Raw genomic sequence first — 13,332 nt, forward strand, 5'->3', positions numbered from 1 at the left:
TTTCTAGGAGGATGGCTAGCGCTATGGCGGGAGTTAAGGCTCCTCACCATTTCGTGCGATTATCAGCTGAGCACAAGGAGGATTTGGCAGTGTGGAGTGAGTTCCTGAAGTCATATAACGGTAGGTCGTTGTTTATGGCGGGTGTGATTGACAACGAGTCGTTGGAATTATTCACTGACGCAGCCGGAGGTTCCGGTTTTGGAGCATATTTTCAAGGGCAATGGTGTGCGGCAAAGTGGCCTGCGAGTTGGATTTCTACCGGTTTAGTTCTTAACATTGCTCTCCTGGAGATTTTCCCCATCTTGGTATCTGTGCATTTGTGGCAAGATGATTTTCGGAACAGGCGCGTTCGTTTTCGCTGCGATAACATGGGGGTGGTGTGCGCGATTAATAGTTTGTCGGCATCATCGCCTCCGGTGGTTTGCGTGTTATGGCGTTTGGTGCTGTTGTGTTTGACTTTGAACACGCATGTTACAGCGTCGCAGTTCATAACTCTATCGCTGACTCTCTTTCTCGTTTACAGTTCGATCGCTTTCGGTCATTGGCCCCGGAGGCGGAGATGGTCGGTTTGGAGTGCCCTCCAGAACTTTGGCTAGCGGTGTCCGGGACGCTCAGGCATTGATTAAGTCGTCATTGGCTCCCAGAACCTGGGAGGCTTATCAGGCAATTTGGCGGGAGTGGGAGGTTTTGCTAGCGGCGGCTTCTGGTGGTTGGAGCCACCAGGATCAGATCGGGATCCTATTGTCATGGTTGAGCCGGGGGGCATCAGCGGGTCGGTCTACTGCAAAAGTGTCAAGAGTCATGGCGGCTTTGGCCTTTGGTTGCAAATTACGGTGTCTGGACGATATCACCAAGTCCTTTTTGGTGCAGAGGGCTGTGAAAGATTTTAGGCGACAGCCCAGAGGAACAGATTCAAGGCGGCCTGTGTCTTTTATCATTTTGGAAGAATTGGGCGAAGCATTGTCTTCACTGTGTTCCTCGTTTTTTTGAGCTTTGTTTATTTCGGCTGGCGTTTTCATTGGCCTTTTTTGGGGCTTTTAGAGTTGGAGAGTTGGTGGCACCAAACAAAAAAGGGCCGGGGGGTTTATTGGCCAGGGACGTATTGTTAGCTGACGGCCAGGCGGAGATATGGTTGCGACGGTCAAAGTCGGATCAGGAGGGGCGAGGCAGCAGAATTGTGGTGGGCTCAGTTGCGGGGTCCGTCATGTGTCCAGTCTCTTGCCTTAGCATCTTTTGGGGCCTGCGGCCTAGGCGGGATGGGGCTTTGTTATGTCACCAGGACGGTTCCTGCTTGTCTCGATACCAGTTTACGGCGGTCTTCAAAAAGGCGATTTCCTCGGTGGGTTTGGATGGGGCTTGCTTCGCCCCTCACTCGTTCCGGATAGGAGCCGCAACTGAAGCAGCAATTGGGGGATTGGGGGATTCCGCCATTCGTAGGATCGGTAGGTGGCGCTCCAACCGCTTTAGGAGTTATGTGCGGCCACAAGGGGTGGTCGATGGGGTCTTATAGGCTTGATGGAGCGTTTTGCTGCAGTTGTGGACAGTTGTTAAGTTTGTATTTTGTTTTTCAGGTCACCGAGGTTTATTGGTGTGGATTCTTGGTCACTCGTACGTGCATTGGGGAGCTCTGCGAGCCGACGTTCGGACGGAGGGCAGGCAACTGGGCTTTGATCGAAGCGTCGCAGTTCTCCGGTGGCTCGGTTTTCGGGGTATGGCCTGGAATCACGTGTTGCAGGAGCAGAGCAGCGTGAGACTGGACAGAGCCCCCGACATTTTGGTGTTACACGTGGGGGGTAACGATCTCGGGGTCCGACCGTTTCGGGAGTTAGTTAGAGACATAAAACAGGACTGTTTGCGTTTGTGGGTTTTGTACCCGGGATTGATTATCGTCTGGTCGGAAATTGTGCCGCGGAAACGGTGGAAGTGCAGCGCCCCAGAGTCCTGGTCATTGCAGTACTGTGGCTCCGCCACTAATGGGAGCTATGGTACGTCTGATGGCACTGAAGGAGTTCATCTGATCAGGTATCACAGACACCAATACATTTCACCGCCGGGCCTCCAGGGGGAGCTAAGGGTTCTATTCATTAGGCCACTCCTCACACACTGGTAAAACTGGGGGTCAGGCAGGAAGTTAGACAGAAAGCTGACTGGGTTGGAACCAGGCAACACCTTGTGGCAGAAGGTGTTGCGGGAGAAGATTCGGTAGGGTCTCTGTCAGGGGTGGGATCCTGGCAGAGACTTGGCAATTAGAGAGAAAGCAACGGGACCGTGCCTGCTCAGTATAGCGGCGGTGCCCAAGAAGGGATTGGAAGTGAGATAGATTGTGCTGAGTGAGAAACGAGATCAAAGCGACAAGGAGAATACCAGTAGGGGTCATGCTGTAAGACCGAGGCAACATCCTACTGAGGCGCACAACCGGCGGCCGGAACGCCGAGGGAGTATTACAATATTCAGCTTCAAGCAATACTCTAAACAGCGGCAGGACAGTCAGTCTAAGGCGGGCTGTCTCACTTAAATCACCTATGCAGTCTTGGGGGGCAACTTGTGGAGAGGGGCGACTCTAGGGTCCCGGAAGAGCTCCGAGCCTACCCGTCAAACGGGTGCCGTTCTGACCGCAACATCAGGGAGGAACGGAGAATTAGCAGAACATCATCTAATTGAGTTGTGAGGGAATTTAAGAAACGGACACAACAGTTGTGGGGACTTTCCGTAAGCACAGCAGGGAAGGACCGCAACACATAGCGCTAGAAGGAAGGCACAGATTTCCACCTGCTAAGAGAACTCTGGAGGTGCCATTGGACCGGCCGGACTTGCGCAGCCTGGCTATCCGGAATCTGGACTGAGGACCCAGAGATCTTCAGTAAAGAGGTAAAGAGACTGCAACCTGGTGTCCTCGTTATTTACTGCACCGCACCACTCCAACATCACCACCACCATCATTTATTACTGTACGCCCCTCAGCAGGGTCACGGACCGGGCCTAGCTACCGTGACAACCCCAGAGCAGAGACTCAGAGGCCCGGTACCGGGTACCCCTCGGCCCTGCGGCAGTGGGGGCGCTACAACTTGGCGTCACGAACAGGATCTACTTAAGCCTGAAAAATCAGGTCATGTGTGCCTTGGAACTGTGATTTATCGTGCTTGGACTGTACTTTATTGAAAAGACTGTGCTGCACCATTTACCGCCAAAACTCCCGCCAAAAGTCACCGCCATTGCAGCGCCACGGGGAGCGCAGAGGGAGAAGAAGGGCGTGCCATGGGAGGAGACTACCAAAGGGGCGCCAGAAGTAGTGACCGCCCCCTCCGACTCCTGCTGCGAGAGGACGACCTACCCAGCAGCAGAGAAGAACCGCCCCCTGATTTGCAACGGCGGGAACGAGGTGAAGAAGGAGCCCGACACTGGAGAAATGGCGGGGCCAGGTGCATGCACTGCCACCGACTATCAGACAGCGGTGATGAACAGCAAGTGCCTGAACGAGGAAGGAGTAATCCCGGCTTGCTCTCATCCACCGGAGGCGGACCCATGTCCCCTGCAGCGGAAGGACCTGAATCATACCTCCCAACTTTCGGGGACGGGAAAGAGGGACAAAGTCAGCGGCGCGGCAAAATTTAGGCCACACCCATTTCACAACTAGCCACGCCCCAACCACACCCATTTAGCACTTCTGATCACAATGTTTCGTTAACAATAATTATGAACAAAAAAATATGACCACACATGACGCTCCATATTGTACAATGGCCACACACGACGCTCCATAGTGTACAATGGCCACACACGACGCTCCATAGTGTACAATGGCCACACACGACGCTCCATAGTGTACAATGGCCACACACGACGCTCCATACTGTACAGTGGCCACACACGACGCTCCATACTGTACAGTGGCCACACACGACGCTCCATACTGTACAGTGGCCACACACGACGCTCCATAGTGTACAATGGCCACACACGACGCTCCATAGTGTACAATGGCCACACACGACGCTCTATACTGTACAATGGTCACACATGACGCTCCATACTGTACAATGGCCATTGGCCACATTATGCTCCATACTGTATAATGGCCCCACATGATTCTGCGTACAGTATACTTGCCCCACGTGATGGTCCATACAGTATAATGGCGCCACATGATGCTTTGTACAGTATAATGGCCCCACACGATGCTGGGTATAGTATAATGGCCCCACACGATGCTGGGTATAGTATAATGGCCCCACACAATGCTGGGTGCAGTATAATGGCCACACATGGTTACCCCACCCCCATCATTGCCTTCTCCATCACTACACACAAACACCTTTCACCGCGCTCCCTCGCAGCAGCCGGCAGCTTCCACTCCCACGGCGCTGAATGGTGTCATCCAGCTGTGCCGCTGACTGCTCACGTCGCTGCAGCTGTGATACGCCACTGATAAAGACCTCCGTGTCTCCTGTGCCAGTCAGTGTCAGAGCGAGAAGCAATATCTGCTCCGATCCGACACAGCCAGCGTCCGCTCCGTACACCTCGTACACATGCGACTCCGCTCCATACACCTTGTACATACACGACTCTGCTCCATACACCTTGCACATGCGGCTCTGCTCCGTACACACACGGCTCCACTCCATACACCTCGTACACACACGTCTCCGCTTCGTACACCTCGTACACACACGTCTCCGCTTCGTACACCTCGTGCACACACGTCTCCGCTTCGTACACCTCATACACACACGGCTCCGCTCCATACACCTCGTACACACACGGCTCCACTCCGTACACCTCGTACACACACGGCTCCACTCCGTACACCTCGTACACACACGGCTCCACTCCGTACACCTCGTACACACATGGCTCTGCTCCATACACGTCGTACACACATGGCTCTGCTCCATACACGTCGTACACACATGACTGCGCTCCATACACCTTGCACATGCGGCTCCGCTCCGTACACCTCGTACACACACAGCTCCGCTCCATACACACACGACTGCGCTCCATACACCCTGCACTTGCGGCTCCGCTCCATACACCTCGAACACACACGACTGCGCTCCATACACCTAGCACACGTGGCTCCGCTCCGTACACCTCATACACACGGCTCCCCTCCGTACACCTCATACACACACGGCTCCACTCCGTACACCTCGCACACACACGGCTCCGCTCCGTACACATTGCACATGCTGCTCTGCTCCATACACCTCGTACACACACGGCTCTGCTCCATACACCTTGCACATGCGGCTCCGCTACATACACCTCGTACACATACGGCTCCACTCCGTACACACATGGCTCTGCTCCATACACCTTATACACACATGACTCTGCTACATCCACACTGTAAACACCTCCTGACCTCACACATGCTTACCTTTCAGCGTCATGACAACCAGCAGAGTCCTGTACACGGAGGTCCTCCCGATCATGTGACCCCCTGACTCCTCCCATCCTGTGACTTCATCACAGGTCCTGAGCCTGTGCGCACAGAGCAGCCAATATGCTGCAGTTCTCTAGTCTGCGGGCGGGTGCAGGGGCTCAGGGACTGGGTGATATGTACACCTCCCAACCAGTGCGGGACAACTAATGTCCCTCCCAGGATCCCGGGGCAGACTGTCAAAATCAGGACAGTCCCGCGGGATCCGGGACGGTTGGGAGGTATGCCTGAATTCCTTGGAACCAGCAGCGGAGACGAGCCTACCCATCCCGACCTCGGAGCTAGCGGAGGAGGAACCATGGTGGGCGGAGCCGCATCCGGGGACCACATTGGAGGAGCCGCGGTCCGGGCTGCAGCCGATTCCAGTGTCCCCGTCAACGGACCGGATCGACATCGGTGGAACCACATCAGGCGCAGGTACGGAAGGCGCCCCTGCTCCCCCGCTCGATCCCGCTCCCGCGACCGACCCTCACCCCAGTAAAAGCCGTCTCCTCTCGGCAGAGCTAGTGGTGTTACCTCCCGATGCGATGGGGAAGCTGGTACCACCGCTGCCGACTAGGATGGGGGAACCCGTAGACGTGGGCCCAGACGGGGTGACTCTCCAATGGGATACCCCCCGGGTTGGGCCCGATGGAGCTCGGGAAGAAGGATTCACCCTTGCTGTACTTACCTGGGAACAATACAAACAATGCTTGATCCTACATTGGAAACGGCAAAAAGAGGCGAAGCTGACTGACCCACCGAGGGTACAGCAATCGCCTCTTGCATGTGATGACAGGGACATGGTGAGGCGAGGCACTGTGTTGGCCTTCCACCCGAAGAGGGGATGGGGCTCCATACAGGAACCGGGGCTACTAACTGATGTCTTCGTTGCCAGCTGCAACGTGAAGACTCCCTGCTGCGGCCGAAGTGGCGATCCATTGCAGAGGGGGGATCCGGTGACCTACACCCGTCATCGGAATGCATACGGGTGGTATGCCCGGGATGTGCGCCGGTGTGAGCTGGGCGAAGCGTCATCTGCTACTTCAACCATGATGGAACCAGACGTGACGGATCTTACCAATATTGCCGCCGTACGTCTCATTGCAGCAACTGAGCTGGCGGCTAGAGTCCGCCTTCGGGTCCAGACATCGGGTGGCCTGACTGCACCAGGGAAATCCGCCAGTGATACTGGTGCGGCATCAGCTGCTGACCTAGGATCAAAGCCTGCACAGTCGGAAGGTACCCACTTTCGGCTGATGTCTTGTGATTTGCTATGAGGATAAACCTCGATACCATGAGTATGTATATAGTTACTGTTTCACTGTTTTGCTGCTAAACCCGTTCAGGGTTAACTTTTAAAGGGATCCCTTTGTTGACCCGGGATCCCTATTGTTTTGTTTGATTTTCCAAGTTTTGCACAAAGTTTCCAGAACTGCCGTAATCATGAACAGTGCATGATACAAACTTTTTGTAAATAGTTTGCGCCTTCTTAAAGGTGCTTCCTACTGGTTTTACTTCAAAAAGGACTCTTTGTGAAGATACCACACTGGAACCTTTGCTGAGTATGGACTGGTAGCTTGAGAAGATACGCTACCTCATAGAGACTTGGTCCCCTCTTAAAGGGGATGTCCATTTGTTGCACTTAAATAGTGATATTGCTTTAAGACGAGTAGCAATAATGTTTTGACGAAAGAAAGTGATGATAATGTTTGCATGAGAAAGTTATATGTATCCAACTAGTTAATTGTAAAGAAATGCTGATAATGTTCCTCGAAAGAAAGTGAAAGCTAGGAGAAGGATGCAGTGGGCCCGTAGGGGTAGACGTAGTGTCCTGCATACATGTCAGTAAGAAAGTAATGAGAAGGTTTAATGTTTTATAGAAAATGTTTGATAATGTTGATAGAAAATGAGGACAGAAGGTGAACCCTGAGTCCTCCTAGGAGCCATACAGAGATGGCTCAGTGCTCTTAAACTGAAAGTATGTTATGTTCTATACTGTGTATAGTAGTTGAAAAGACAGAAGGCTCGGGCTGAAAGGAGCGGTCCTGTAAGAAAGGAGAGGCAGTAGGTCTGGCGCCGTTAGGACAAGCGGTCCTGCAGATTTGAAGAAGGAGAATGTAAAAGTTAAATTACCTTATAATGTGATTATAAGAAGGTCTTTAGCGGATTTAGAGTGCGCATCCTTAAAGGCAATGTTAAATTATTGTTCAAGAATTTGTACTAAGTAGAATACCCGGTTGGGTAAGAGAAGTTATTTATAGCATGTTGCTATGATATTTAACCATGTTTGTAACGTTCAAGTGTCCTCACCTCCCATAAAGGGAAGCTCTACTCAAGTATACTTATTGTTATTGCACTCAACAAATTGTATGTCTTTTTGCTAATCTGTATTGTTGTTTTCTTCCCAGTCCCGGAGTACTGGATTTAACCGGGGGGGAGTGCAGCACCCCAGAGTCCTGGTCGTTGCAGTACTGTGGCTCCGCCACTAAGGGGAGCTATGGTACATCTGATGGCACTGAAGGAGTTCATCTGATCAGGTAACACAGACACCAATACATTTCACCGCCGGGCCTCCAGGGGGAGCTAAGGGTTCTATTCATTAGGCCATTCCTCACACACTGGTAAAACTGGGGGTCAGGCAGGAAGTTAGACAGAAAGCTGACTGGGTTGGAACCAGGCAACACCTTGTGGCAGAAGGTGTTGCGGGAGAAGATTCGGTAGGGTCTCTGTCAGGGGTGGGATCCTGGCAGAGACTTGGCAATTAGAGAGAAAGCAACGGGACCGTGTCTGCTCACTATAGCGGCGGTGCCCAAGAAGGGATTGGAAGCGAGATAGATTGTGCTGAGTGAGAAACGAGATCAAAGCGACAAGGAGAATACCAGTAGGGGTCATGCTGTAAGACCGAGGCAACGTCCTACTGAGGCGCACAACCGGCGGCCGGAACGCCGAGGGAGTATTACAATATTCAGCTTCAAGCAATACTCTAAACAGCGGCAGGACAGTCAGTCTAAGGCGGGCTGTCTCACTTAAATCACCTATGCAGTCTTGGGGGGCAACTTGTGGAGAGGGGCGACTCTAGGGTCCCGGAAGAGCTCCGAGCCTACCCGTCAAACGGGTGCCGTTCTGACCGCAACATCAGGGAGGAATGGAGAATTAGCAGAACATCATCTAATTGAGTTGTGAGGGAATTTAAGAAACGGACACAACAGTTGTGGGGACTTTCCGTAAGCACAGCAGGGAAGGACCGCAACACATAGCGCTAGAAGGAAGGCACAGATTTCCACCTGCTAAGAGAACTCTGGAGGTGCCATTGGACCGGCCGGACTTGCGCAGCCTGGCTATCTGGACTCCGGACTGAGGACCCAGAGATCTTCAGTAAAGAGGTAAAGAGACTGCAACCTGGTGTCCTCGTTATTTACTGCACCGCACCACTCCAACATCACCACCACCATCATTTATTACTGTACGCCCCTCAGCAGGGTCACGGACCGGGCCTAGCCACCGTGACAACCCCAGAGCAGAGACTCAGAGGCCCGGTACCGGGTACCCCTCGGCCCTGCGGCAGTGGGGGCGCTACAGAAGCACATGCGGTCTTTGCAAAAAATTGATAAGGCCCGCATAAAGGTGAACAGGGCGGTGTCTGCCTTTGTGGTTAGGAATGGGGGCGCGGCGGTCAGACATTTTGAATTGGAATCAGGACAGGGGGAGTATTGGTTGGCGGACGGCGTTCATTTGAATGCTGTCGGAATGGATTTTTGGGCTCTCGGGTTACAGGAGGGCATTGAGAAGGCCATAGCTTTTCGGTCTGGTGGGGTCTCGGGCCTTTAAGGTGTTCAAAGGCCTCTCGTTGTGGCTGTTGGGGGGAGTCCTTGGAGTTGGTGGAAATTGGTTTTGGGGGTCCATAGGTATATGGCTCCTCTGTTTTGAAGTTTATTATGTTTCGGATCTGGTGATTGGTGGTGGGGAGTTCCGGCTGGGGTGGTCGGATCTCACGTTTTTACCGCGAACAGTGAACCCTCTTGTGGGGTTTTTGGTGCTCCCGAGCCAGGCTTACAACGGCTGGGAGTAAAATATGGTTTGAGTATGTTCGCGGTATGGTTAAAATCACCTGATTCTTTTGGGCTCCAAGGACTTCCCCTAATTTTTGAAATGTATGCTTTTACACTAATTGTTAACTGTTGTTTTGTTTAATAAACAGGCTGCTGTGGCCTACATAATTCCAAAGAAACTTTTGTCTCTGTCTTAATTGGGAGAATGGGTTTGGGTGGAGGTATCTCCCTCTTTCCCAAGAGGCTTCGACAATACCAGGGTCAAGGACAGGCCGGAGCGAGCCGCCCCCTCCCCCCCACGGCTAAGCGAAGGCCAGCATGACAATGGGTTGGAGAGGAGGGGGTGGGGCAGAAAGGGTTACCAGTATTAGGGGGGCGGGGGTGGGGCTAGTGAAAGAGAGGGTTAGGGAAGTGTCAGGGGGCGGGGGCCGGTTAGTTCCCGCTCACCAGCACTGGAAGCATCCCTCCCTCCCGCCCCTTTTTTGGTTTGTGTTTCTGTGGGGTTACATTACTCGCGGTGAGCGGGTAGTTATAGTATTCATATGGTTCTTTTCGGGTCATTGCGGCCGGGGCTGTTGGGGGGAGTCCTTGGAGTTGGTGGAAATTGGTTTTGGGGGTCCATAGGTATATGGCTCCTCTGTTTTGAAGTTTATTATGTTTCGGATCTGGTGATTGGTGGTGGGGAGTTCCGGCTGGGGTGGTCGGATCTCACGTTTTTACCGCGAACAGTGAACCCTCTTGTGGGGTTTTTGGTGCTCCCGAGCCAGGCTTACAACGGCTGGGAGTAAAATATGGTTTGAGTATGTTCGCGGTATGGTTAAAATCACCTGATTCTTTTGGGCTCCAAGGACTTCCCCTAATTTTTGAAATGTATGCTTTTACACTAATTGTTAACTGTTGTTTTGTTTAATAAACAGGCTGCTGTGGCCTACATAATTCCAAAGAAACTTTTGTCTCTGTCTTAATTGGGAGAATGGGTTTGGGTGGAGGTATCTCCCTCTTTCCCAAGAGGCTTCGACAATACCAGGGTCATGGTATTGACTGAAACCAATGTCCCCACTGCCATGAGATCTTCCTGGAGCTCCTTCCTTGTTGTCCTTGGGTTAGCCTTGACTCTTCGGACAAGCCTGGCCTCGGCACGGGAGGAAACTTTCAAAGACTGTCCAGGCCATGGAAGGCTAACAGTAGTTCCATAAGCCTTCCACTTCCGGATGATGCTCCCAACAGTGGAGACAGGTAGGCCCAACTCCTTGGAAAGGGTTTTGTACCCCTTGCCAGCCTTGTGACCCTCCACGATCTTGTCTCTGATGGCCTTGGAATGCTCCTTTGTCTTCCCCATGTTGACCATGTTTGAGTGCTGTTCACAAGTTTGGGGAGGGTCTTAAATAGTCAGAAAAGGCTGGAAAAAGAGATGATTAATCCAAACATGTGAAGCTCATTGTTCTTTGTGCCTGAACTACTTCTTAATACTTTAGGGGAACCAAACAGAATTCTGGTGGGTTGAGGGGTTGAATAATAAATGACCCTCTGAAAAAACTTTTCCCAATTTAAAAAAAAAATAAACAAAGAAATAACATTCTTTTTTGCTGCAGTGCATTTCACACTTCCAGGCTGATCTACAGTCCAAATGTCACAATGCCAAGTTAATTCCAAATGTGTAAACCTGCTAAATCTGTAGGGGGTTGACTACTACTTGTAGGCACTGTACATAGAGATGACGGGTCACCTGAGTTGGCTGCGGTGGTCTCTCCTCCTCTTCTAATAAAACATGGAGGAGTGAGCTGAGAAGAAGAGACGAGTCACCATTGGAAATGAGCAAATCAATTTTATGTCAATCAAATGCATTTAGCATTTTATGAAATTCGCTGGACCGGGCAAATCCAAACAATTTGACATTTGATTCATGTGGATCAACAAAAAAAATGTCTGCCACCATTTTATACTTTGCAGAAAATTACACCAAGCACAGAATGACCTCAGGTGCACCCATGTTGGCTTCCCCATAATGCCTTGCAGCCTTCACATCACATGATATGGCACAGCCAATCAGGTGGAGCTATCAGTCAGTATAAAAGCTGAGGCAGGAAATGCAGCAGCCATTTGTAGGGTAATTCATCAGTAGTATGAAGAAGTCAGAACTCACAGCTCAGCATTAGAGATTGAAAGAAAAATAACTAAATTATACATACTCCAGGCATATATCATGTATAAAAAAAAACAAAACAAAAAGGCCCCATTTCATTAAACAATTTTATGAGAATTCTGGCATAAATTGCTTTGAAAAGTTGCAAAATTTTGGTGCACGTCAGAGTTGTGCAACAATTCTGCAACTTTTGTTGCTTCCACACCAGTTTCTTTCATCTCCACCAATATGAGTGGTGGCACGGCGGGAGCGTGACTCCACAGCTCATCTAATTCAGGATGAGTGGTGACATTCCCTATGCTAGAAACCTCATTCTAGTCCCTGACTGGAGTAAGATTTCTGGTGTGGCGCACCTCTTCATGAATCAGGAGCAGCTGACATCCCTACAATGCATGGCCCTATATGATATTGTTTTATATCATCTGTACTTTTATTACATTTTCCATACTGAGCGAGTAAAACGCCTTTTTATACTGTGGTATTCTGTGAATAAAGGCTCGTGCGGACGAACATAGAAACAAGATGTCAAATATCATTTTTACGTTCCCTTATTTCAGGCTGTAATACAATGTTGGCTCAAATCAAATCTCAAAAGACTGTGAAGAAGGCCGGAGGGGCGGTGGGCGCGTGGATGAAGAACACTGGTGACAACGTGGACAACATCTACTTCTTTACCGATTCCAGTAACAACGCTCTGCTAGAATTCTCAAACACCGAAGACTTCACCAGCCGGGACTATCTCCGAAAAGCGGAAAATATAAAGCTACCTTTCTCCTGGCAGGGAACGGGTCTCCATGTCTACAATGACTACGTCTTCTTCCACAAAAATGAAACCTTGGATGAAATTGTGAAATACAACGTCCTAACCAACGTGACGCAGTCCATGAATATAGGAGGAGCCGGGCAGGTCTCACCTTATGGGCTTTCAGCATACACGAAGATCGACCTTGCCATGGATGAACAAGGTCTCTGGGCCATCCATACAGATTCCACCAATGGCGAGGACATTGTACTCACCAAGATAGACCACAGCAAAATGGAGGCTAAGCAGCTGTGGAACACCACCTGCAGCAGCAATAATGCCGAAGCCGCATTTGTCATCTGTGGAACGCTGTATGTCATGTATAATAGTCCAAGCGGGGGCAGATCCCACATCGATTGCATCTACGACACCTCGGATCTCATCGATGCTCAGGAGATCCCTACTCTATACTTCCCAAAGAGGTACAGCAGCCATTCCTCCGTGCACTACAACCCAAGAGACCAGAAGCTCTACGCCTGGGATGACGGATACCAAACTGTCTATACATTCGAGTCCAAGAAGAAGGTTGAACATATGTGAGATACAGGAAAAAAATGAGGAAAATTGGGGCAAACTGTGAAATCATTGTGGATAGGTTACATGATAAGTGACAGCCTGTTTCATAACGTTGAGCGTTAGGAGTCTGGATCCCGAGATCTCCACAATCGCTGAAACCAATGACTGAAGGACTTAGATTACACTCACGTGAGGTGTGCCAGATAATAGAAGGTCCAGGGGTCAGCGCACCGCTCTATAGTGCTCCCACCCCACCAAGGGGTTTTAGCCATCAGTTGGGGGTCTTGGACCTGGACCTCCACTGATCAAAAATAGTGAAAAAAGTTTAGTTACCTTGTTTAAAAACTAAATGGAACATCTGCAGCTTGACCTTCAGCACGATTTGTGCCAGTTTCAT

General features: G+C 50.9%; 1 protein-coding gene across 1 annotated transcript in view; it reads left to right on the forward strand.

The window, feature by feature from the left end:
- Nucleotides 1-13,093, forward strand: part of OLFML1 (olfactomedin like 1) — a 28,922-nt gene extending 15,829 nt beyond the window's left edge. Inside the window, exon 3 of the mRNA XM_077286654.1 lies at nt 12,175-13,093. Coding sequence (XP_077142769.1) covers nt 12,175-12,959 — 785 coding nt within the window. The 3' untranslated portion in view covers nt 12,960-13,093. The remainder of the gene's footprint in view (nt 1-12,174) is intronic.
- The last annotated feature ends 239 nt before the right edge of the window (nt 13,094-13,332 follow it).

This window comes from Ranitomeya variabilis, chromosome 2, assembly GCF_051348905.1.
Source record: "Ranitomeya variabilis isolate aRanVar5 chromosome 2, aRanVar5.hap1, whole genome shotgun sequence".
Taxonomy (NCBI): Eukaryota; Metazoa; Chordata; class Amphibia; order Anura; family Dendrobatidae; genus Ranitomeya; species Ranitomeya variabilis.